The sequence below is a fragment of the Chanodichthys erythropterus genome, chromosome 1, assembly GCF_024489055.1.
Source record: "Chanodichthys erythropterus isolate Z2021 chromosome 1, ASM2448905v1, whole genome shotgun sequence".
Lineage (NCBI taxonomy): Eukaryota > Metazoa > Chordata > Actinopteri > Cypriniformes > Xenocyprididae > Chanodichthys > Chanodichthys erythropterus.
The window spans coordinates 33,654,313-33,679,661 of NC_090221.1; the positions used below are offsets into that span (position 1 = coordinate 33,654,313).

The 25,349-nt window shown below is 35.7% G+C and overlaps 1 protein-coding gene across 4 annotated transcripts in view; it reads right to left on the reverse strand.

Annotated features, from left to right (window-relative positions):
• The window catches only part of nrg2b (neuregulin 2b), a 92,500-nt gene that overhangs the window by 49,919 nt on the left and 17,232 nt on the right, over positions 1–25,349 (reverse strand). For 3 of the 4 annotated variants that reach the window (XR_010895196.1, XM_067386128.1, XM_067386302.1), the window contains exon 2: positions 3,223–3,385. Coding sequence is in view for 3 of the 4 variants with exons in the window: in XM_067386302.1 (XP_067242403.1) it covers positions 3,223–3,385 (163 nt within the window). In the remaining variant the exon portion in view is untranslated. Of the gene's footprint in view, positions 1–3,222; positions 3,386–17,682; positions 17,711–25,349 lie in introns of all 4 variants that reach the window. The other variant, XM_067386216.1, reaches the window with a different exon arrangement.

Consider the following 25,349-nt stretch of genomic DNA (forward strand, 5'->3'; position numbering starts at 1 on the left):
ATTATCATTGCTTTGGCACAAAATGCATTCAATGACTACATCTCTCAAATGTCATGAATTCTTTTCACACTCAGACACAACAACTGCCAAAACTCTTTGTACGTACAGGCCAATTTGCACATGCTTACATACTGTTTTCAAAACTGTTAAACTTATGTTCAAAACAATAACATCATACAAAACTGAATAAGGCAGAAATATGCTGCATTTCTACAGTAATATAGTTATGAAATATATTCTGAATATAAAAAATCAAATGCTATCAGAGGAATTAGATGAAACTGAACACCTACACAAGCATTTGTTTTTCAGTTTCATTACCATACTATCATAGGAATATATTCAATATATACTATCAGAGGAATATATATTCAAAAGGAGAAACTTAGGAATAATTTTGTTCTGTAATGTAAACATGGACCATGTAACATGTACTGCGGTGAATTATAAGCAGTAGAGAGTGTCATTCTTGTTTTATAAAGAAATTTTAAAAAAGAAAACATTGTATAATGCTAACTGATGTTAGTGTTTTTAAGGTCGATGTCTTATGACTGACAAAGTGTGTTTGCTTGGTGAAAACCTTTGCTAGTGTTCTGGAAGAATGAGCTGATTTGAGACATGAATGAAGTGTTTTGGTAGATTTAGTGCATTTTGAATGTGAAATTAACTGCTGTACCAAGATGAAAGTTGGTTAGGAGAACTGTGTGAAGAGTTTTGAAAAAGTGACCTAAGTATTGAGAAATGTGTCCTAGCGATTGTAAAAAACTGTAATACACAAACAATATCTGTAAAGCTTTTAACAACCTTGTTTTTAAAGGGTGAAATTTAAATATTATTACTGAGTTAGAACTCTGTTCTTATTTTAATTAAAAACTACTCCAATTAGATCACCGCAGGTAAAACCACACATGGCACCTCACTACATGGTAAAAAGTAAAAATATTGTTTCTATATCTAGTATGGCTTTATGGTATTTAGTCTTTAAACACATATAGGCTGCGTCCGAAAACTGGGAAATGCTGCCTTCTGAGGACACATTTCAAGGTCGGAAGGCATCAAGGCATGTCCGAATCCAATGTTAGCTTCACTTCCTGTCTCATGAGATGCCTTCATCTGATCGATTTTTGAAGGAAGCATAGATGTATCCTTAGCTGCCTTTAATATCCCACAATGCTGTGCTTTCCATTCTGTGACAGTTGAGCTAGAAAAATAAAGATGGCATCCGAAAGTTGCGTTTGCTGCTCAGTTTGTGTATAAATGTACTATTTTGACCAACATATTTCAGTTTTGATATCATTTCTATAGAGAAATTACTTCTGTTATAATTAAATCTTTGTTTAGTTCTCACCAAAGCTCGCGCTATATTGCTGTAGATCATTAAACTGTTAGGCTGCTTCAGAAGTCTGTCCGAAATCAGTTTCGTGAGGTGCCTTCATGCACAAACAGTGCCGTACAAGTCATTCTCTTATAAGGCAGCGAGGCAGCAAGACAGCTACCTAGGTTTTCGGACGCAACCATAATATAAATACGAATGCACAAAACTGTAATGTTTCCCTGGCCTAAAATCTAGTACTGCTTCCTTGTGTTGACTTTGTGAAACTGCACGATTTGTAAATAACTTTTTTTTTTTTTTTTGCATGTCAGTTACGTGTACTGTATGACAGTCTGTGAAAACAAATTTCCCGTTAAGGGACAATAAAAGCTATCTATCTACACATATATAGTCACATATAATAGATTTTAATAGACAAGCTGTGGGCCGTTTGAAATTCATCCACGGGCTGTAGTTTGGACACCCCTTTTGTAGCCAATCACAGACATATCTGATGAGCACCTGAACACAATGGCCAGTCAGAGGTGTTTACGAATCAGCACAACAGCGCTCAAAGCGTCACGTTTTTAAAATTTCAGTACTGACTTGGTATCACGGTCAATACTTTTGACAACACTAGAATGCACTCTTTCCATAACAATACACTAAAGCACATCTAAAGCATAATAAAATTATTTCTGTAATTTTACACTTTCTCATCAACTAAAATTCTAGACTGGGTAAACCCAGCCTGATCTGCCGGCGATTTGATTTCGCCCGGCAACTCAGTCTGGAAACCCGTACATTCATTTCTACTGCTTCTGTTACACTTTTGCGGGAACCAATCACAGACTGGCTTATCCACCTTGCTTCGCTATTGGTGGGTATAAAATGATGACGATAGAGAAGCACGGCAAGCACGACCGTCAATCCAATTCCTTTTAACCTCTCGACGATGCTGAATGATTTCTTTAGTTTAGCAAACAAATCGCTCGAGTGGGTGTAAATACCACTCACTTTCATGTTTGTTTTTTTTTTTTGCACAACCTGCAAAAATCACTCGATGCCATTGCTACTTCTGCAAACTGCTGATCAATGCTACAAACCAATACAAACTAAACCTGTCTGGAGTTTTTGCGTCGCTCTGCAAAGTACGTCACCAGGATCGTTGATCTGATTGGTTGAAGGACTATCCAATTGCATGAATAATGCTCATTGATCACGCCTCTTGTGCAGTAGAAAATACATACAGACTCCCCAGACCAATGTTCAATTTTAAATTGAGCTTGGTCTGCTGATAGCCAGACAACTAAAATTAGGCATTTTGGTCAAAAAAGGATTACTAATGAAATGGCATGATGAAATATTGACTAAATGTAAAGGACTTTTTTTTGTTCAAAAAGACAAAAACAATGACTGAAACGAAAGAAAAATAAACAAGAAACAAATGTCATTGGTTCGAGTGGGTTTCATAACCGACAGCATGTGCAAATGAGGGGGAATACATTTCTGTCTGTTTCTCACACAAAGCTATTACATGATTTCGGGAGATTTGGATTATAGCGCATATAAATTAGAGCTAGACAGTCACCGTATGCTTTCATTATATGAAAAAGGGCAGTGCGAATATACTTCATAATTTAATAAAGAAACAAAATCATACAGGTTTGGAACAACATGAGAGCGAGTAAATGATGAAAGAGTTTTCATTTTGTGTGAAATGCTCCTTTAACAAGACGTCTGCATCTCTCTCCCTTCTGAAAATCTCCGAGTCTATTTACAAACTGGGACAATCTTCTGCTCGAGTTGATGGGAGATGTATTTTTAATACCTCTGATGCCAAGAATAGTTCTGCCAACGTATGAGTAGTGTGTTTGCTTGTGCATCTGTGCGTGTTTGATGAGTCTTACTTGTTGGATTTGATTTTGACGTCTTTCCTCTTGCGGAGCTGGCTGCCATCTTTGTACCAGTTGAAGGAGGGGCTCGGGTTGCCCACGGCTTCACACTTGAGTGTCAACTTTTTACCTTCCAGGAGCCACTGAGAATCCATGGGCTTCACCTTCGGAGCTGACGCTACAGATGGAAAAAACAGACAGAGAGTGGGGGGGGGAGAAAAATAAAGCCCTTTAATATCTCAGTTGTTTCTTGCAGACAGCAGTTAGATGCTTTCGCTTTGATTTATGCTGATTTAAATGTATCTAATATTATGAAAAACATCATGTATATATCATGCAGGGAAACATGTTAAGAGACAGACGTAGATGGGAGGATGAAGAAAAGCAAATAGAAGAGTGGTAAGGAGGAAAAGTGAGAAAACGAAAGAGTGTGTGAGAGATTAATGGGGCTCATCTTCCTGCAGTTTACCTCAGTACAGTAATCCATCTAGCAATGAGAAACAAGCCCAATATTGTGCACTATGAGCAGTAATAAAAATACAGTATATTTTGTGCAGCAAATAATGATCACAGTTTACACACACACACACACACGTTGGGCTTCCATATTTTATGGGGACATTCCATTGACGTCATGGTTTTTATACTGTACAAACTGTACATTCTGTCCCCCTACACTAACCTTAACCCTACCCATCACAGAAAACGGTCTGCTATTGTAGATTTCAACAAAAAAAAGATCATTCTGCATGATTTATAAGCTTGTTTCCTAATGGAGACCAAAAAATTGTCCCCACAAGGGCAAAATTGACTGGTATTACTATATTTGTGGGGACATTTTGTTCTCATAGCGTAGGGAATACCAGGACCACACACACACACACACACACACACACACACACACACACACACACACACACACAGAGAGACAATAATGCTGCCACAGAGAGTTTGTTTTATTTAAAAAAAAAATTCTGAAGTTTTACTATTATTCTAATTCTTATTATTCTCAAAAGTGATTCTTAGACTCATTTCTAGCTATATTTTTACTATGAAAAACAGCTTTTTCATTTAAATCTGCTTAAATTGAAAACAGCTAAAATAATATCATGGTATACAAATATATAAAATGTTAATATATACTTATTATTTTTCATTTAAATTTAAATATATTATATATGATGTATCTTTAAATCATAAATATATTCTTCTAAACAATATTATAAAATATATTATTAAAATTGAGCATATTATAAAATATAATTGAAATAAACTAACAAACAATATATTTATCAATATAATTTATCAATATAATAAACAATACAAATTATTTTTTCATTTATTTCCTTTGATTTTGAGAATCTTGTAAAATGGAATCCTCATGAAACAAAGGACTTCAAAGGACTTCAGCTACAGTTTTGGACTGAAAACAACATGGAATAGCCGACTCTTCACTGTTTCACTGAGTGCGGCTCCATCTGTGGTTTTCTGCTTCTCTCTCTCTCTCTCTCTCTCTTCAGAGCAATACTTCATTCTGTCACATCCAGTGAAATCACACCTTCTCGTCTCCAGATGCTTCTGACACACACACACTCTCACTTCCTCATACACACACACACTCCGAATCTTTAATACACACGTACTTTAGACTAAAACACACATATAGTTCTTGTACAATTAATGCACATGTACAAAAGCACACACTCTCATGCTTTGACTTCTTATCACATGCCTGCACGTTGTAATTCTGCCCACGTGGACTCAGGAGCACAAGGAAACCTTTACATGTCCAAGCGAAACTCGTTTCTGATTGCTCTGTTAACAGAAACCCCAGAAGTCCCGCTCACAGACAGCACAGTGAAAAACCTCATTGTGAGAGTATCCAATCAACTTCACTCATCAATAACAGCCAATCTGCTGCCTCGACATCCCATTCGACACTTTACCATGAATCCACCGCTACTTCTGCGCACATCATTATTTCTTTAATTCAAGTGCCCTCGTAATCTTGAATCAAAATAACTTGCACTCCCTCTCGCACCGACATCTCTTCTCTGATGACGTGTTTACTGACGTGAGGGCGGGGCAACCTGTCACTCACATGAGATCCACCAATAGCAAACCACAACAGTCCAATCAATTCCCAATGAACAAAATCAAGTCCTGCCGTATTCTTTTTCAAGAAGCCGTTTCACACAGATATATGTCACAATAGGAAAGAAAAGACGATCGCAACTTTCGTTTCATGATGACTTCAAAACTAAAACAATTAAAAATAATCCTAATGATAAGTAACTGAAATAATATAAAAATGCTGGGTTAAAAACAACCCATGTTGGGTTGAAAATGGACAAACCCAGTGATTGGGTTGTTTTAACCCAACTACCCAGCAGGTTGGGCAAACATTTAACCCAACTGCTGGGATAAAACAACCCAATCACTGGGTTTGTCCATTTTCAACCCAACTTGGGTATTTTTAACCCAGCATTTTTTAGAGTGTAGTATGTTCATGCAGAACAGGACTGTGAAATAAAGTGCTTCCCATTTTTCAACCACCTGTCATATAGAGACACTTGATTCCTCATGGTTAAAATCAAGTTTCTGACCTCAATGAATACCGTTTAAATCACATCACAAAGAAAAATATGTGATTGAAAAGTCTGAGGAAAGGGTCTGGAAATTTTCTGTTTTATTTGGGCTTTTGCCACTTTTTATTGAAAGTACAGTGAACAAGTGACAGGAAAAGACACCAACCCGACTCAAACTTTCCAGAGCACATGCACTACCAACCCCATCAATCCCAGTCTACGACAGACACTGTATATCAAGAGTTTCTGTATAAATCACTAAACTATCAGCAACCCAAAGTGGAAGTATTGGGCACAAATGTCCAAAAGAAGAAAGAATAAGAGGTGTTTTATGTTCATCATCGAGTTGATTCCTGCTTGATCAGTAAATCCAAGTATAAACACAAAGGCACAAACGCACACACTGATAATAGTGACAGCTCACATGAAAGATCGTCTTTTTCTCTCTCGGCCCAATGCTCCTTCCACTCGCTTTGATAGTCCTGGAAGTCTTTTATTAGAAATAGTATTTCCGTCCCTCGTTCCGCTCTCTCTTCCTTCTTCCACAGAAACAAGGCCTATGAGATGAAACTGACTGTCTTTCGACTACAAGATCAGACCGGTTTTGGCAAATATTAAGAGAAAAGAACTGTCTCTCCCTTTCAAAACTTTTAACTTATCAAGCATGTGAACAAATAATCAAGACTGGGGGATCCAGACGTTAAAGTTTTATAATCTTTATAATAATTCTTACTATTATCAATGTTGAAAACAGTTGTGCTGCTTAATGTTTTTGTGAAAACTGAAAATTCTTTGATGAATAGAAGGTTAAAAAAAAAAAAAAACATTTATTTGAAATAAAAATCTTTTGTAACATTATAAATGCCTTTATTGTTGTTTATTATATTATCATCTTTTGACTGATTATATACATCATTGCTACATAGTAGTGTATTTTTAAAAGCAATGCAATGGTTTAATTTTTAATGTAACAAATGTCACTGAATCACAGAGATCACACCAGCCAACTAATGAAAAGATTGAAAATTTTATTTTTATTGACTAAAAATAATAATGACCAATTCTTAAAATTGTACATTTTTTCCAACAACACTCTAAAAAATGCAGAATTGTTTCAACCCAAATTTTGGTCAAATATGGCAAACCCAGCCATTGTGTTAAGATTTCAAATGTAATTTTTAACCCAACGGTTGAGTTTGTCCATGTTTGACACAAATTTGGGTTGAAACAACCCAGCATTTTGTTTTTAAATGCAGTCTGGAATTTTTTATTTCATCCTTGCTTTGATGCATCTCAAGTTTTACTTTAGTTGAAAATCAAAGTTTGGCCATAGGGAACTCAAAGTTATAGCACACCAATTCCTTTAAACCAATTCAAATAAATGCTGAATAATAATGGCGGTAGAAAATTCCTGGCACATGGCTAATGTAAGAGTCTGTAACATCACCAAGACATCTGTATGTGTGTTTGTGTGTGTGTGTGTGTGTGTGTGTGTGTGTGTGTGTGTGTGTGTGTGTGCGTGTGCTTTTGTTTATATTACATTGTGGGTCCCCACGATGTAATATAAACCTGAGTTCACCTATATCGTGGGGACTATCCACCTGTCCCCACAATGTAAATTAATTATTAAAAATACTAAATGATGTTTCCTGTGATGGTTAGGTTTAGGGTTACGGGTAGGGTAGGGGGATAGAAAGTACGGTTTGTACAGTATAAAATGCATTGCGGCCTATGGAAAGTCCCCATAATTCACAAAAACAAACGTGTGTGTGTGTGTGTGTGCAAGCATTTTTGTGATTTATGAGGACACTACTTTGTATAATGACATGGGTGTTACACTGGTATTACGATGTAAACATGAAATATGAGGACATTTCATGAGTCCTCATATTTAAAATAGCTTTAAAAACACACTAAACAATGTTTTATTAAAAATGTAAAAATGCAGAATGTTTTCTGTGATGGGTCGGTTTAGGGGTAGTGTAGGGGGGTAGAACGTACAGTTTGTACAGTATAAAAACCATTACGCTTATGAAATGTCCTCACTAAGATAGCAAAACAAACCTGTGTGTGTGTGTGTGTGTGTGTGTGTGTGTGTGTGTGTGTGTGTGTGTGTGTGTGTGTGTGTGTGTGTGTGTGTGTGTGAGAGAGAGAGAGAGAGAATGTAAAGCTGCACAAGGTTGCAGTTGTGCATGAATGCTTTTGCTCAAATCAGCATTTTCTGATGGTGTTTTATCACCGACCACCCCTCTCTCTTTCTCCTTCAAGGTTCAAATGTACATCTGTCCAGCAGAGCACACACACACACACACACATTATAAAGCAGAACATTGTAAAAAATAAGCTGAATGAAGCCCAGACGCTCATATGACACGACACAGAAAAACATTAACACTCATTAACACTTGCATGCAGGAGCATCTGTCATATTACACAAAGCCTTCTCACACACTTTCTAGTCATCAAACATGTATCACAATTTCCACAGAATATTAAGCAGCACAACTGTTTTCAACGGATTATAATCAAAAATGTTTACTGAGTGGCAAATCAGCATATTAGAATGATTTCTGAAGGCTCATGTGACACTGAAGATAGGAGTAATGATCAGCTTTGATCACAGGAATAAATTACATTTTAAAGGGGTCCTTGATTATGATTTCACGTTTTAACTTTAGTTAGTGTGTAATGTTTGAGCATAAACATCTGCAAAGTTACGACGCTCAAAGTTCAATGCAAAGGGATATTTTCTTTTACAGAAATTGCTTTTTAAGGACTACAACAAATGGCTGGTAGGGACTACAACAAGCTTCTTCCCGGGTTGGTGACATCACAAACCCCAAAATTTACATAAACCCCGCCCCCAAGAACACGTAACAAAGGGGGTGTGGCCATGTTGGGCTGCTTTAGAGAAGAGGAAGAGTTGTTGTAGTAGAGTGTTGTTGACATGCCGTCATTTTACACCGGACTGCTTTACGAATGAGAGTCAATTCAACACTGGATTTGAACAAAAGATTAATACGACGGCACATGCTAGTCGATGAGTTGAATCAACTCCACAGAAACTACATAAATTTATCCACTAACCATTCAGAAACGTCCAGTTTCATTCTAAAAGTTGTAACTTCTTCCTGAGTCTCTCCATCAGTGTCGACTCCGGTTTGAACAATGTAAGGCTGAACACCGTTACTGACAATCCTCATTTTGGCTGCGTGAGATTCTCCAGCTTTGTTGTTGTTGAGCAACCTAAGCACGAGCTGTTAAAGCTCCGCCCTCTTCTGGAAAGGGGGCGGGGAGCAGCAGCTCATTTGCATTTAAAGGGACACACACAAAAACGGCATGGTTTTGCTCACACCCAAATAGGGGCAAATTTGACAAGCTATAATAAATGATCTGTGGGGGATTTTGAGTTCAAACTTCACAGACACATTCTGGAGACACCAGAGACTTTTATTACATCTTGTAAAAGGGGCATTGCAGGTCACCTTTAAAATATATTCAAATAGAAAAAAAGCTATTTGAAATTGTTAAAATATTTCTTAATATTACTGTTTTTACTGTATTTTTGCAGCTTTAGTGAGCATAAGAGACTTATAAGAGACAGGGCTGCTCACGGACAAGTGCATATACGCAGGGCTGCATATACAGACAACAAACTAACTCATTCTAAGCGGTCACTGGTAACCATCACATAACTGCATCTCTCTTCCAGACGACTCTCAGCTGGAAAGAAACCAGAAAAGACACTTCAGATTTTTATTAAAAACAAACCCATGGAGGAAAAGCAGCGACTGTTAAACTTGTCCAGCAGTGGAGGGGAAATCTGAATCTGAAAACAAACCTGATGTTGCAATATGAAACAAAAATGTGATATAAAACACAGCACTATCCACTGGGACGCTCGATAGAAAGCCAACAGTCACAGACAAATAAATCCTTTGTCAAAGGGAGAAAAATAAATAAACTTTTAAAGAAATAAAGCAAAATACAGAAATATTTATGGATTTTCCAAAAAAAGATAATTATAAAATAGTTTTAGAAATCAGAGTGGATGAGCCAAATCTTATGTTGCAATATATGCAACACAATGTGATAAGAAAAAAAGCCCTGTCCGCTGGGAAGCACTACGCTCGCCAAAATCTGAAGAAAGATTTTAATGTCTGCATGAACAATTGAGCTTTCCAGATGAGTAGAAATGTCAGAAAACAAAACACCCTGTATGAAAAAGAATAATGGCAAAAAGGGCTCGACATTAAAACTCGCCAACCTGCCAAATGCGGGTGTATTTCAGAAGTTGCGTTTAACGCAGGCACTGCTATGAGCCACTTTGGCTGGTTGAATTTTACATTTTTCAATTTTAGTCTTCTAAAAAGGCATTTGAAATAATAAACTAAGTGCAATGTAGCATCAAAAATATCGTTTTTTCATTACATATTGACACTAAAATATCTGAAACGATTCCAAAACTAATTTTCCACAGAATAGACACGCGATAGCAGCTGCGATTTCACTCTCTCTCATTTCTCCGACAGCGAGTTGACACACACACCCGCCTCCCCTCACTCACTCGCTTCATTTGCTCTGGATGAATATTGTTGGTGTTACTGGGCTTGAATGTGTGGGATTGTGCGTAGTTTTCAAATAATTTTACTCAGTCCTGCAGATTTTCTGCACGCACCTATAGTGCGCGCACATAAAGCCGCCTCTCGGTACTAAATCGAGTTCTTTTCCACTGCTTATTGCGCTTAAACAGTCAAATACACACAAAACAATGTCAAAATGCTGGTTTTGGTGAGTATTCACGTCAACACAGTCAATTATATTTTAAATGAACATAAACAGTTGAGAAAGAAAACACATGCGTAACAGAATAATGGATCCATGCGTCAGTTCTTAAAGTGACAGCAGATTATGAGATAATATTAAAAATATCTATATAGCAGTTTTTCCTCATGGTATTGATGTCAAAATTGTGGCCAGTGAAAATGCTAACTTTGGAAAACCACTAGCTACAGAGGATGGTGAACAGAAAATTAAATGTCAAGCCCTGATCACAAATGAGATCTCTCATTTTACTCTACTGTTTCTCAGAGGCAGCAATGAGATTCCCACTTTTTCTCCTGACAGTAGACACTAGTCACTTGTCTCATCTAGAGTTACAGAATAAAGCTTTTAAAATTGGCTCAAATTTGCCAAAAAATGGCAAAGTCAGAGGTTTCAATATAAACCTTCCTTTTATAGCTCTATGCTTCCTTTTATAGCAATATTCTTCCTTTTATAGCTCTATGCTCTTACATTATGAAATTGCTCTCTAGAAACTTGATTCTCATTGGTCATATATTACTGAATGATGACGTTGTCAGGGAAACACTGTATAATTGATGTCTTATTCTGTTCCGTTTCTTTATGGTTTCTACAAGTGAGCTAATTCCAAAAATGTCCATTAAAATTAGCATTTAAAGCCCTTGTTTTTACTTATTTATTTGTAAAATAAATATAGAATGACAAGTCCTATATCACACTGTCTTAATTTTGCTTCCAATGACCATATCACTGAACATTATCCTGTAAATATCAATGATCATTTGCACTTTTTTAACCTAAGACAGTTTAGAGAAAATGTCAGCTACAAAGTTGATATATTTGACTGCCGTTGAAAAGTTTGGGGTCAGTAAGATTTTTTTAAAAGAAATTAATACTTTTAATCAAGCGTTAAATTGATAAAAAGTGACCGTAAAAACATTTATAATGTTGCAAAAGAATTTGATATATGCTGTTTATTAAACTTTCTATTTATTAAAGAATCTTGATAAAATGCATCATGGTTTCAACACAAATATGAAGCAGCACAACTGTTTTCAACATAGATAAAAATCAGAATTTTTTTTTAGCAGCAAATCATCATATTAGAATGATTTCTGAAGGATCATGCGACACTGAAGACTGGAGTAACGATGCTGAAAATTCAGCTTTGATCCCTGGAATAAATTACATTTTAAAATATATTCAAAAAGAAAACAGTTGTTTATATTACATATAACTGTATTTCAAATGCAGCATTTTTTGAGCATTAGAGAATACAAAACTTTTGAATGGCAGTGCAAAAAAAAAAAAAAAAAAAACAGATTTCCATTAATTCAAGAAAAATCTCTCAGAGATATAACTTTTCCCTGCATGGGAACAAATCTATGTTATAGTGCAAAATGGCAGAATGTCTCAGTGAACGCAGAGCTTGTGATCGAGAGTTTCCACAATTCTCTGGAAACAAGGTCAAATTTAACATGCTTTAGACGGCTTGCATTTTTCAGTTCAGCTTCACACCAGAGCTCAGATATCACACGCCTTTACTCTTTCCTTCACACACACACAGACACAGAGCTTGATGACAGTACTTGCACACTACAAAAAAATCATTTTCTCATTAAGTATTTCAGTCGTTTTCCAGTAAAAATATCGAAACATCCTTAAGACAAGATAAATTTACCCAAGAAGCAAACCTGCGTAAGACTTTCAGTGAATCAATCCTGAATTAAGTGTTTTTTTTTTTACCCCACTAGTCTTATTTTAAGCATAAATCTATGCTTAAAATAAGAAAACAACACTTAAGCTTTAAATATTATATTACTTTGCATGATTAGATATGTTTACTGTAAATCAAAACAGCCCTACCGATTAATAAAATGATTTTTTTGTAGTGCACACGACATCTCACCCCTCTTTTTTCCCTCCCGTGGTCCATCTTTCCTTCTCCTGTCACTCTTTCTCCTTTGCTGCTCTCTCTCTCTCATCCTCCTGCAGTTGCGGTAGCTGATCTCCCTCATGCTGAGACAGGATTATGAAGAGTAAGCTATGAAGACAGGATGTGTGTGTGTGTGTTTCCACACTATAACTGTGTAGGACAGTCCCACCCCTCATCACACTCAGCAGGGATACACCTACTGATGGGTGGGGAGTGTTGGGAGATTGTTGCAAAGAAGAGAAACAAGTTACGAGCTCACAAGAGAGGACCCAGTAGAGAGAGACAAACGGAGAAAGAGCGAGAAACAAGCTGGGGAGAGAGCATATGATTAGTAGACAAGGGAACGTGGATGAGAAGAGATAATTAGAGGCTCCATTAAATATGTCTGGGCCTTGTGGGAGAGGAGGAGACAAAACCGGCCATAGATGAATCTGGATCAGTGTCCAAATAAAATAACACACAAAATACAAAGTGAGCTCAAGATCTAAGCTGGTATGAGTCCCTTAACTGTCGATCATGCTGTTAATAACATTAACTAGTTAGGCATTGTTGGTGAATAGTTACATTGGTAACAAATAAGTTCATACCAGCTTTAGTTGGTTAAAAATACTTTGGGTTAAATACAATGGATAGGAAATAAAAAGAAAAAAACATTGCAATGGAATCAAATGGGACGGATTTACAGCAAAAAAAACAAATATTTTGAATTTTTTTCTAAAAAAGGGACGTAACACTGAAAAGGGGAAATAATTGACACTAACCATCAGTAAGATTTTTTTTTTTTTTTCAAAAAAAATTTATACTTTTATTTAGCATGTATGTATTAAATTGATCAAAAGCGACAGTAGAGACATCTATAATGTTTCAAAATATTTCTATTTCAAATAAATGCTGTTTTTTAACTTTCTATTTATTAAAGAATCACGATTTACACAAAAATATTAAGCAGCACAACTATTTTCAAGATTGATAATAATAAAAGTTATATTTTAGGCCGCGAGATGCTGCCCACAAGGCTATCGGCACCGATATAAGAAATGTTTCTTGAGCAGCAAATCAGCATATTAGAATGATTTCTGAAGGATCATGTGACACTGAAGACTGGAGTAATGATGCTGAAAATTCAGCTTTGCATCACAGGAATACATTATATTTTAAAATATATTACACTAGAAAACAGTTGCTTAAATTATAAAAATATTTCACAATATAAATGCAGCCTTGGTGAGCATAAAATACTTCTTTCCAAAACATTTAAAAATCTTACATATCTCAACATTTTGAACAGTAGTGTAACTCTGTAAAGTACTTTTTAATGGATCAAAACTCCTTACATTGGATTTACACATAAGTTAATCCGCCAATAAAAGTAGTCTCAGGGCAATTTACATAACTTTAAAGACTAAATAATAAACTTTTTTTTTTTGCTTTTCACGCAAGTGGTCACATTTCTACTTTTAAACTCTCTGCTGCTTTTAAGCCATTACTGCATTACTGTAGAATCAATTTTCTACTAAAATTAATCTGCATTAACTGACAGCCACAGATGTTGTCAAAAGCTTAATTTGTATTTAACCTGAAACATTCTTTTAATTGGATTTCATCTAGACAAGTTAATGTCATTTTAAGCCAGCCATATAGTCATTATAGTTGGGTTAAAGCCAGCCACAATAGTTGGGTTAAATAAAACTGCCCAGTAAGCATTTAATTGTTTGTCTATTTTCAACCCAACTTGGGTTGTTTTTAACCCAGCATTTTTAGAGTGTATGTTTACACAACAACAATGTACTAAAAACGGAAAATTTTTTCAAAACTTGTCAAAATGATCCACTGATAAAACAAAAGTGTTGATAAAATCGCTGTATTCTGCTGTCAGGCCAGTAGTCGGCGATGTCACTTTGTAAAGAAACATACGCGCTTATAGACTGAACATGTAATACGCGTGCGCATGACGTCACCACTTTCACAAAATACAGTTTACACGGAGACAGTAATGGTATCATTTTTAAAAACATACACTTTGAATCCTGATTTCAAAAGTTTGTGTTTTCAGGTCCGTGTAGACATCCCCTAAAAACCATATAAAACAAGCCACCATGTAAAGCTGGTGTTAACTGGATTTACAAACAGGAGTCAACGCAGAACATAAAAGAGTTCTGTAAATCCTCACATGGTTTACAATTGGTTTATCTGGCAGTATATCAGATCCTAACAGGCATGCGGTCAGGTAAGGCAGAGAGGCAGGACAGGCAGGTGAGCGGTGCTGCGTTCACCTCGGGAGTGTGCAGAGGTCACCCGTGTACATCTGTTAAAAAAGTGTCCTGTCCTCGGTAACCCTTAAACAACCTTGCAGAGACACATCTGTGATCTCATCTCCACTGCAGTCCTCATTACGACCCTGAGTATCTGCAATTTAGCTATCAATTTCCATTAGTGTCTCATTGCCTATCTCTCTCTCTCTTCCACAAAAGATGCAAACTAGGGGTGGGAGTAGTTGACTAGCTCTACAAGAAGGTCAACTAGTGAGTCTATATAGATATTTTTACTTTGTTTTTAGCTTCAACATTTAGCAATGGTGCTTTAAAGGGGATGAATTTCAAGATGCAACTATTCAGTGAGGGTTTTAGTGCTTTTTTACAACCAGCATGCTGGAACCCTTTCTGAGAAGTTAAATCTCTAAATTCAGTTCAATTCAATTCAATTGAGCTTTATTGGCATGACTGTGGGATGGCACAATGTTGCCAAAGCAATAAACATGTAACAGGATATACAGGTATAGATAGATGGATAAATAAATAAATAAATAAATAAAAGGAGATTTTATATATATATATATATATATATATATATATATATATATATATATATATATATATATATATATATATATGTGTGTGTGTGTGTGTGTGTGTGTGTGTGTGTACACTCTAAAAAATGATTGGTTAAAAACAACCCAAGTTGGGTTGAAAATGGACAAATCCAGCAATTGAGTTGTTTTAACCCAGTGGTTGGGTTAAATGTTTGCCCAACATGCTGGGTAGTTTTATTTAACTCAACTGTTGTATAAAAATTACTGTATTGCTTGCTTAAAATGAACCCAAAATATGCTGGAAATTAACATTTATTAATATGTTTAATTAATGAGCATTTATTAATAAGATAATGAATAATAAACAATAAACATTTATTAAATTGCTTATTAATAAATGTACACCTTTTGATTATTATTGTTGCCTCTAGTAATTATGTGTCTGATTTTTAATCTCTCACCTATTTTGGATTCATTTTAAGCCAGCCATATAGTTATTTTTAATCAGTAGTTGGGTTAAATAAAACTACCCAGCAGGTTGGGCAAACATTTAACCCAACCACTGGGTTAAAACAACCAAATTGCTGGATTTGTCCATTTTCAACCCAACTTGGGTTGTTTTTAACCAATCATTTTTTAGAGTGTATATATATATATATATATATATATATATATATATATATATATAAAATTTAATAATTAATCCCTTCAAAGTGGCTCATCTCTAAATTTATCTCTAAAAGCTGTGCTTTTTGTAACAAAATCACCTTTTTTTGTACACATAAAATCCAAGAAATTTATTGTCAGATGTTGGTCTATAAATTATACAGTACACACTGCAAAAATCATATTCTTAGTATTTTTTGTGCTTATTTTCTTGTTAAAATTCTTGTTCAAATACATTTTTATAAATAAATAAATCATTTGCCAGAATGGGTAACGGTGGTGTTACTAACAAGACTGCAAATTTTGGTTAAGAAAAGTTACACGGCCGAGAATATCAACATCTCTGAGGTGGGACAGGCCAAAATCATCATTTTAAAAGGATTGATTTGATCTGTTAAAATAGCTACTTATCGGTTGATTTTATTTAGATAATAGTTTATTTAACATGCTACACAAATTATAAAAAGAACGAGACGCTTACTCACGGAAGTGCCAACTTTGCACATCACCGGTACTGTTACCTGGTACACAAAAACATAACTCAGTATTGCTGTGAAAACCAGCAATATATTAAGAATTTGTGTTTATTCACACTGTTTTCATCTTCGAGATTTGAGAAACACACAGTGATGGTTGTGGCCAAGTGCGATCTGTGTTTCTACACTGTAAGTTGTTTTGATTTCCACTCTTTCTACAACTGGAATTGTTCCTGTCTCCAGAGATCCTCTTTCTCTCTCCCTCTTTCAATCTAGGAAGAAAAGACCTGGGCCATACTGACACTAATACTTTGGATGGAGTGAAACTCACCCAAGTGTGCATGCAAGCGTGCGCGCGCACACACACACACACACACACACACACACACATACACAAACGAAGTACACACTCATTCTCTAAGAGGAAACCGGAAAAAAGGGTGAACAGTGAGCTTGATAAGAGTAACATGAAGGCTTGTCTGAGACACGCCTGAAAGAACAGCAGTAAAGAGCTAATATCTGAGGGAAGTGTGTGTGTGTGTGTGTGTGTGTGTGTGTGTGTGTGTGTGTGTGTGTGTGTGTGTGTGTGTGTGTGTGTGTGTGTGTGTGTGTGTGTGTGTGTGTGTGTGTGTGTGTGTGTGTGTGTGTGTGTGTGTGTGCGAAGTTCAGGGTCAAGTCTACAACACAGCCTTTCTGTCAACTGCATTTATGAAAGAATGACAGCAGGAACAGAGAGAAAATAAAGAGAAAACAAGAGAACAAGAAAGAGAAATTAGATTTTTACATTGTCTAGAGACAATAGGTGCTTGTTAGATGGTTTCCTACTGATTGAATACAAACCTCCAAGTTTCTATGGCATCTATTGTGAAATATTATAACAATTTAAATACTTTTGAGTAAAATGTTATTTTCTTTCTTGGATTTTTGATGAATAGAAAGTAAAGAACAGCTTTTATTTCAAAAGCTTTTGTTTTCAATGTCTCTACTGTCACGTTTGATCAATTTAATGTGTCCTTGCTTTAAAAAGTATTAAAAAAAAAAATTGTATGTACAGTAGTAAAAGTAATATTGAAAGTAATATTTCTGCATGTACTGTAACTCATTTGAAAGTTGATTCAGATAAAAGCATCTGCTAAACAAATAAATATAAATGTAATAGTAAAATTAAATAATTGACATGGAAAGAGTAAAACTCACCAAAGTCTTAAAGGCCTAGTAAGTTCACCTAAAAATGGAACACAAAAGATGATATTTTGAGAAATATCTCAGTGTTTTTTGTACATAAAATTAAAGTTAATGGGAACATGAAAATATTTTGTGAACTGTCGCTTTAAATGTGCCTTTAAAATACACACAAATGTATCTTAATAAGGTAATAATTTTAATAACAATTAATCTTAATAAAGACAGACTTTTTTTCTTCTTTTTTTTTTACTATTTACATAAATTATTTACTTAATAATTTATATAAAGATAATATAAATACTACTGACTTACGCAAACATTAAAGTCTCCACGAACTGGAAGTTGCAAGCTGCAAAAACATTTTTTTAGTTGCCTCTCGTGAAATGTGGTTGCATATGCGAGTGAAAAACTCAAATTAGGGATGTTTTCAAACGATGTGGTTTTGTCAGATTCAGTTCACTTCCGGGACAAATTTTGTCCCAACAGAAATTCTACGTAAAACCCACATATCATCATGATTGGCATATGATCTTAGTGGTTCACTTGCAGTCCCTCACACACACATATGGCCATACGTGACTTGGGTGCAGTGTGTGCCAGCAATCTGTGACACTTGTGTGTGTGTGTGTGTGTGTGTGTGTGTGTGTGTGTGTGTGTGTGTGTGTGTGTGTGTGTGTGTGTGAGAGAGAGAGAGACTGTCACACAGAGAACAGACCACAATGAATGTGCACAATGATACTGACAGCCAAAAGAGGGCATGTCTCTCTCTCCCTCACTTTTTCCATCTGTTTGTGTCAGAGGGAATCTAGCTATCTGTTTCTCCAAAAACAAAAAAAGGAAAACAGCACTAGATGTTAAATCTTGCAAGAAAGAGTTAAACTGTAGTGAAGTGTAATTTATGCACGATTAAAAACCGTTTCCACTGATCACTTTATGATACAGATGACACGGTTAAGATGTCCATGGATCTCAGACAGACTCTGATTCACACTAGCACAGAGCTCACTTTAAAACCAAAGGAAATGTTAAATGCATATACAATACACGTCCAGACAGATTGGTTAGGACAGCAAAAGAAGCCCACAGAGAAATAGAAACAGACAGCATTAAGACACGAGAAACCACAGCCTGCTATAATGTGTCAGAGAGAGAGAGAAAGAGAGAGAGAGGCTGGCCTAATAAGTTGGCTTAAGAAAATTCCACCAAACAGAATGAAAATACCAGAAAAAGAAAATCACCACCCATGCTCACAAATAATATCACATATATATAATTGACTATTTATCACATTTTTTAAACTGTCTGGTAGTTTTTGTAATGCCACATTATAAAATGGTAATTAAAAAAGATGGAAAATGAAATAACTGTGACCTAAAATACATACTATGCCTTTTAAATTCATATAAATGTATATAGAAATACCAAAATATTGTATATTGTTATTTATATTTATATAAATTATATTTATATTGAGACATAATATACCCAAAAATGATTCATACACTGGACTACCAGTAAAATTGATAAAAATTTGCAACCAAAAATTATTCAGACACTTTGACCTGACCATGTTTTGCTTAAGTGTAATCTGACATAATTCAATTTTTTTTTTTTTCTGTCACAGTTTAACTCTGAGATCTTGTCATACTTTATTACCATTTTTAAACTATAGTGAATAAACTGTATTAATGAATGAAATGTTTAAGGTGTCTGAATACATTTTGGTTTGACTATATGGTATTGACTATATTGAAATATACTTGCGGTGGTAGCCGGGCAAAAAATCCTCCTATTACCCACGGCACAAAAATGGTCTACTACATGTGACAAACAAATAATGTGTGATTTTTAACAGTATTTTTATTTATTGAAATTCATTTTAATTACATAGCATATTACATTTAATTACATACTAATATTATGCATTATTATGCACTGTAAATTATGCAAAATTACAGCATTTAAATGGTTCACCTTTTCGTATGTTCTCCTTGCTGTCATATAGTGTCTCTCTCAGTGAATGGGACACAGATTTTACTAGTAAAATTTATAAAATGAATAACATATGTGTCAAATAATGTTCTTAGTCTTTTCTTCCTGTGGGGGAGACTACAATAATTTACTATGAATTAAATGGAAATCAAATTAAATACAATTTATTGTGTAACCAAAATACCAATAATGCCCAAAAGAAAAAGAAAAAACTTACCGTGTGACTTTTAATTATAAACAAGTCCGAAATACACAGGGACTCTTATTTTGAAATGTCTGTACTATTGCAGGCTAATCCTTCAGATTCTTACAATCGTCTAAAACATTTTATATAAAGGCCATGAAGTAGACTTTGTATTAATTCATCAACTTGAGTTAATTAGCAATCGCTTGGCATAAATATGCGCTTTTTAATGATTGAGAATCACGTTGAAGCAGTCTGAATCGCTGTTGCGCGAGCCTGTAGAATGCGCAACAGCGCCCCCTTGTGACTTTGCAACATGCAGCGCCCGTGGGAATGCTAGCGGGAGTAAACAGTTCTGACGCACACATAACGAGCAGGTATGAAACGACTAGTTTATCGATCGCGGATGGTTTCAGTATCTTGCGCGGATATAAAAGTATAAGAGGATAAAAATAATAAAAGCATAAATGTGTCTCCAAATATACTTGGGCGGCTGTTATTATACGTGTGTATATTATATATGTGTGTGTGTTTGTGAAACTGCTTTCAGTCTGATCCAACACTGAGTCATGAAAGGGATGTTTGAAAATTTTGGCCATTATCTCTTAGTATTAGTTTAGTCATCACTCTCGAGTGAAAAGTCAAGTTGAGAGTGTTGCATTATAGGATACAATATTCCACACAATGTGTTCTGGTTGTACTGTATGCTGCACGTTTGGCAACTTGAGGATGTCACACTGTGCACAGTGTACATGCGGCAAACTGTAAAAACAGAATAAGTAGTATGGCAGTGTGCCATTCAGAACATGCCATTGACTGTAGAGTCTTGAAATGACCCTTAACCGCTGATCTTTCCGCCTACAGTGTTTGAGAGAGCACTACACATGTACCCTCTCACTGACAGGTGGGAACTGAAAGCATATCAAGCCTGTACATTTATGGTGATTTGGAAATTCACATTCATGACAGCGGAGGTAAAAAGTACACTATCCAACTAGATTTTAAGAAAAGAGTTGTGCTTGCTATACAAAACTTGCCATCATGATGCTAAGATGTTCAAGGTGGTTGCCAGGAAGGTGATAAGCAGTTGTTAGGGTTTTCTGAATGGTTGCTAGGTGGTCGAAGTCAAAACAACTCACAAACGTTTCTATGACATTATGGTCTCTACTCCTGTGCAAGTTCTCACTCGATTTATCATGCACAAAATCCCTTAAAATCAAGCACAATTAATAGTTTTTAGGTGACTAGTTTGCAGTTAAACTTTTGCCATATTTGTCTCAATGCAGATTACAACAACAAAAACCCCGTTCCGTGTAAGCACTGTGCACAACAGCATGATTTACTAACTACTGAACAAGCACAAATTACTCTGCAATGACTTTACTGGAACACTAATACTTTATCGTTTAAAAGAACCTACACTAAAGTAAGATAGCTGGAAAAATAATTATTTTTGGCAACCTCTGGGACATGCAGGCACATATGAAAATAAACCACTCCATGTGAGAGCAGCAGCGCCACGACAGGGTTTATTTTCCAGAGCTGCGCTGCCTGTCATAGTTCATTCCTCACATGGGGAATGCTGGAAAGTGGGAATATAATATTTTGAATATTAAATTGGGGCATGGTGCATCATACATATGAGTGAATTGGTTATGCAATGCATATGATTTATGCAATGCCCAACTTTTTTTGTTCCTGGAATAATATTCCAGTCCTTCAGTAACACTATCCCCAAACATTACCTCAATCATTAAAAACTTATACAATCAGACAGAAATGATAGGTTGATAAGAACATTAAGTTCAAAGATATCTCTAAACATGACCCTAAAATTTGCTTTGCTGATAGGAAAGAAAATGTCTTTGTCATCTAAACGGAAAGCATTCACAACTTGTTTAGTTTTTACGTGCCATTTAGAAAGCTGGTTTGTCTGAAACAGCTGACACTATCTGCACATTAAACTGATATGTATTGGAAAAAAATAATCATAAATAATAAAGTAGGTATTTCCAGATATTTAGCCTACAACTAGACAATCACGTGCATATACTTGCTAAACAATCATATTCTGCATTTCTCTGTGTGAATGAGCGGTGCAGTTTTGTCTAATACACACAAACACGTATGACGCTCGCAGTGCTTTCAACCTGAATTTTTTGTGAATTTCAGTGTATTCAGAGTATTCGTGTCAACACAGTCATTATGTTTACAGTGAATGTAAACAGTCTAGAAAGAAAACAAATGTGTATCAGTGCGTCAGGTCTTAAAGTGACAGTAGCCTAATATACCTGCTGCCAAAATATGAGATAATATTAAAAATATCTATATAGCAGTTTTTCCCCATGGTATTGATGTCAAAATTGTGGCTAGTAAAAATGCTGAGAGGCTAGTAACTTTGGAAAACCACTAACCACAGTGGCTGGTGAGCAAAAAAGTTCATGTCAAGCCCTGATTATGATCATATTTTTTTTTGCCATATCGCCCAGCTCAAGCTGATAGTACAATAAGAGACTGTAAAAAACTAGAATAATTACACAGTCAAGTCAAGACACATTTATTTGTATAGCGCTTTTCACAATACACATTGTTTCAGCAGCTTTACAGAAAATTGTGATGTTAATGTTTAGAATATCTTAAAGATTTATAGTTACATTTAGCAGATTAGAGCTGGGCAATAGTATATTTTACATTTTGCGACAAAACAAGCAACCAAGCAGTTTAGATATGATATTACCCTATGCAAGTTTAAAGGTGCTCTAGAACCCCTTTTCAAAAGATGTAATATAAGTCTAAGGTGTCCCCTGAATGTGTCTGTGAAGTTTCAGCTCAAAATACCCCATAGATTTTTTTAAATTAATTTTTTTAACTGCTTATTTTGAGCCATTATTACATATGCACCGATTGAGCGTGTGGCCCCTTTAAATCTCCTGCTCCCCCTTCCCCGCGAGCTCTCAACTGCCTTAAACAGCAAACACAAAGTTCACACAGCTAAATATAATCCTCAAAATGGATCTTTACAAAGTGTTCATCATGCATACATTGATTCCTGTAAGTATAGTATTTATTTGGATGTTTACATTTGATTCTGAATGAGTTTAAGGCTGTGCTCTGTGGCTAACGGGCTAATGCTACACTGTTGGAGAGATTTATAAAGAATGAAGTTGTGTTTATGCATTATACAGACTGCAAGTGTTTAACAATGAAAATAGCGACGGCTCTTGTCTCCGTGAATACAGTAAGAAACGATGGTAACTTTAACCACATTTAACAGTACATTAGCAACATGCTAACGAAACATTTATAAAGACAATTCACAAATATCACTAAAAATATCATGTTATCATGGATCATGTCAGTTATTATCGCTCCATCTGCCATTTTTCGCGATTGTTCTTGCTTGCTTACCTAGTCTGTTGATTCAGCTGTGCACATCCAGACGTCCTGCCCTTGTCTAATGCTTTGAACATGGGCTGGCATATGCAAATATTGGGGGCGTACATATTAATGATCCCGACTGTTACGAAACAGTCAGTGTTATGTTGAGATTCGCCTGTTCTTCGGAGGTCTTTTAAACAAATGAGATTTATATAAGAAGGAGGAAACAACGGTGTTTGAGACTCACTGTATGTCATTTCCATGTACTGAACTCTTGTTATTCAACTATGCCAAGATAAATTCAATTTTTCATTCTAGGGCACCTTTAATGTATGTGGATAAAACAGAACATACTTATATATCCAACTTTATATAAAGAGCAGGGTGATAATATAGCTAAAAAATAATCAAGTAGTTTTTGTTATACATATTTGTTATACAGTATATATAATATTTATGAGTGAAATGTATGTATGCAGATAAAGTTGAATATAATATATATCCAACTTTACATACAGCGCTGTTTGATAATACAGTTTAAATACAGAAGATGCAGCATGTTGTGTATGCATTGTGTAATGTGTTAGTAGGATGTTGCTTGATCTCAGAGCCCTACTGGAACTGAACACACACCGTCAGCCAATCAGATCATCCGATCTCCTCCAGCCTTCCATCAAGGGTTACACTCTCAAGGTCAGCTGACTTGCTCTTTCTCACTCACACACACACACTTACTCTTTCATTCTCATACATGAACACACTCTCTCACTCCATCTTTCACACACTTCTCTCCCATCCCCCCGACTTGGTTCTTGCACTCCAGAAGCGAACAAATCGCTCACGTCTGCTTTAACAAGTGCTTTTATTTAGCACACGTTTGTAGCAAAGCACTCAAATCAAATGCAGTAACACTGACCTGCCTGACCACACACAGACACACACACACACACACACACACACACAATTACATATATATATATATATATCACTGTCATAGTTTGTGTATGGACACAGTGCAAGACACATTTGATTTGTTTATTATTATGATACTGCGATTTTTGATGTAAGACAAAAACACCTCTATCTGTGCGTGAGATCAGTGTGATATCTGCAGCACGCAGCTGTCACCATGGTAACCACTCTTGAGAGAAAGAGAGAGAAAGAGAGAGAGAGAGGGGAAGAGAGACATAGACAGAATAATTACACAATTAAACAATTAAAGAAGCAGCTAAAACGTTCTCCAGCGGACGCTGGTACTGCAGCTCCATCCGTCCCACAGTTAAAAGGAACAATGAGTGAAACGGTGACCTTTGACATGAACATTGCTCTGCCGAGCAGCTTCTGCTCTCTTCCTGTCTCCTGCCACCTCTCCAGGGTGGAAGAAATAAGAGTTCACTACTCGATATCACCGGCAGCACACAATTTCACTCAAGAGCCCTTGCTACTGTGAGTTTAAACACACAGACACCAATATACCTGATTCATTTGTGTTACAAAATCCATCACTATATCTGAACTCTCACTTTCTATTTCCAGTTTTACTATATGCCAGAGTGGGGTGTATTTTGTATCTGTGTCCAAGTCTTACTGTAATACTGTTTTCTATCATTAACAAAATTCAGATAAAAAAATAATAATAATAACTTTGTTTCAATTGTTTAAATTGCTTTATCTAGCTGTCTTAGTTACCATCAGGGCTTTAACAGTAACTTTTTGCTCACCAGCCACTGTGGTTAGTGGTTAGTAAGTTACTGGCCTCTCAGCATTTTCACTGGCCACAATTTTAACATCAATACCATGAGGAAAAACTGCTATATGGATATTTTTAATATTATCTCATAATTTGGCAGCAGGTATATTAGGCTGCTGTCACTTTAATACCTGATGCACAGATTCATTATACTGTTACACATGTGTTTTTTTTCTAAAATGTTTACATTCACTTTAAACATAAATGACTATGTGGACACAAATACTCTCAGAGACCGGCATTTTGACATTATTTTGAGTGTATTTGACTGTTTAAGCAAAAAAAGCAATGAAAAAGAACTTAGTTCTGAGAGGCTTTTATGTGCCGCACTTTGGGTGTGAGCAGAAAATCTGCTGGAACGAGTAAAATTATGCG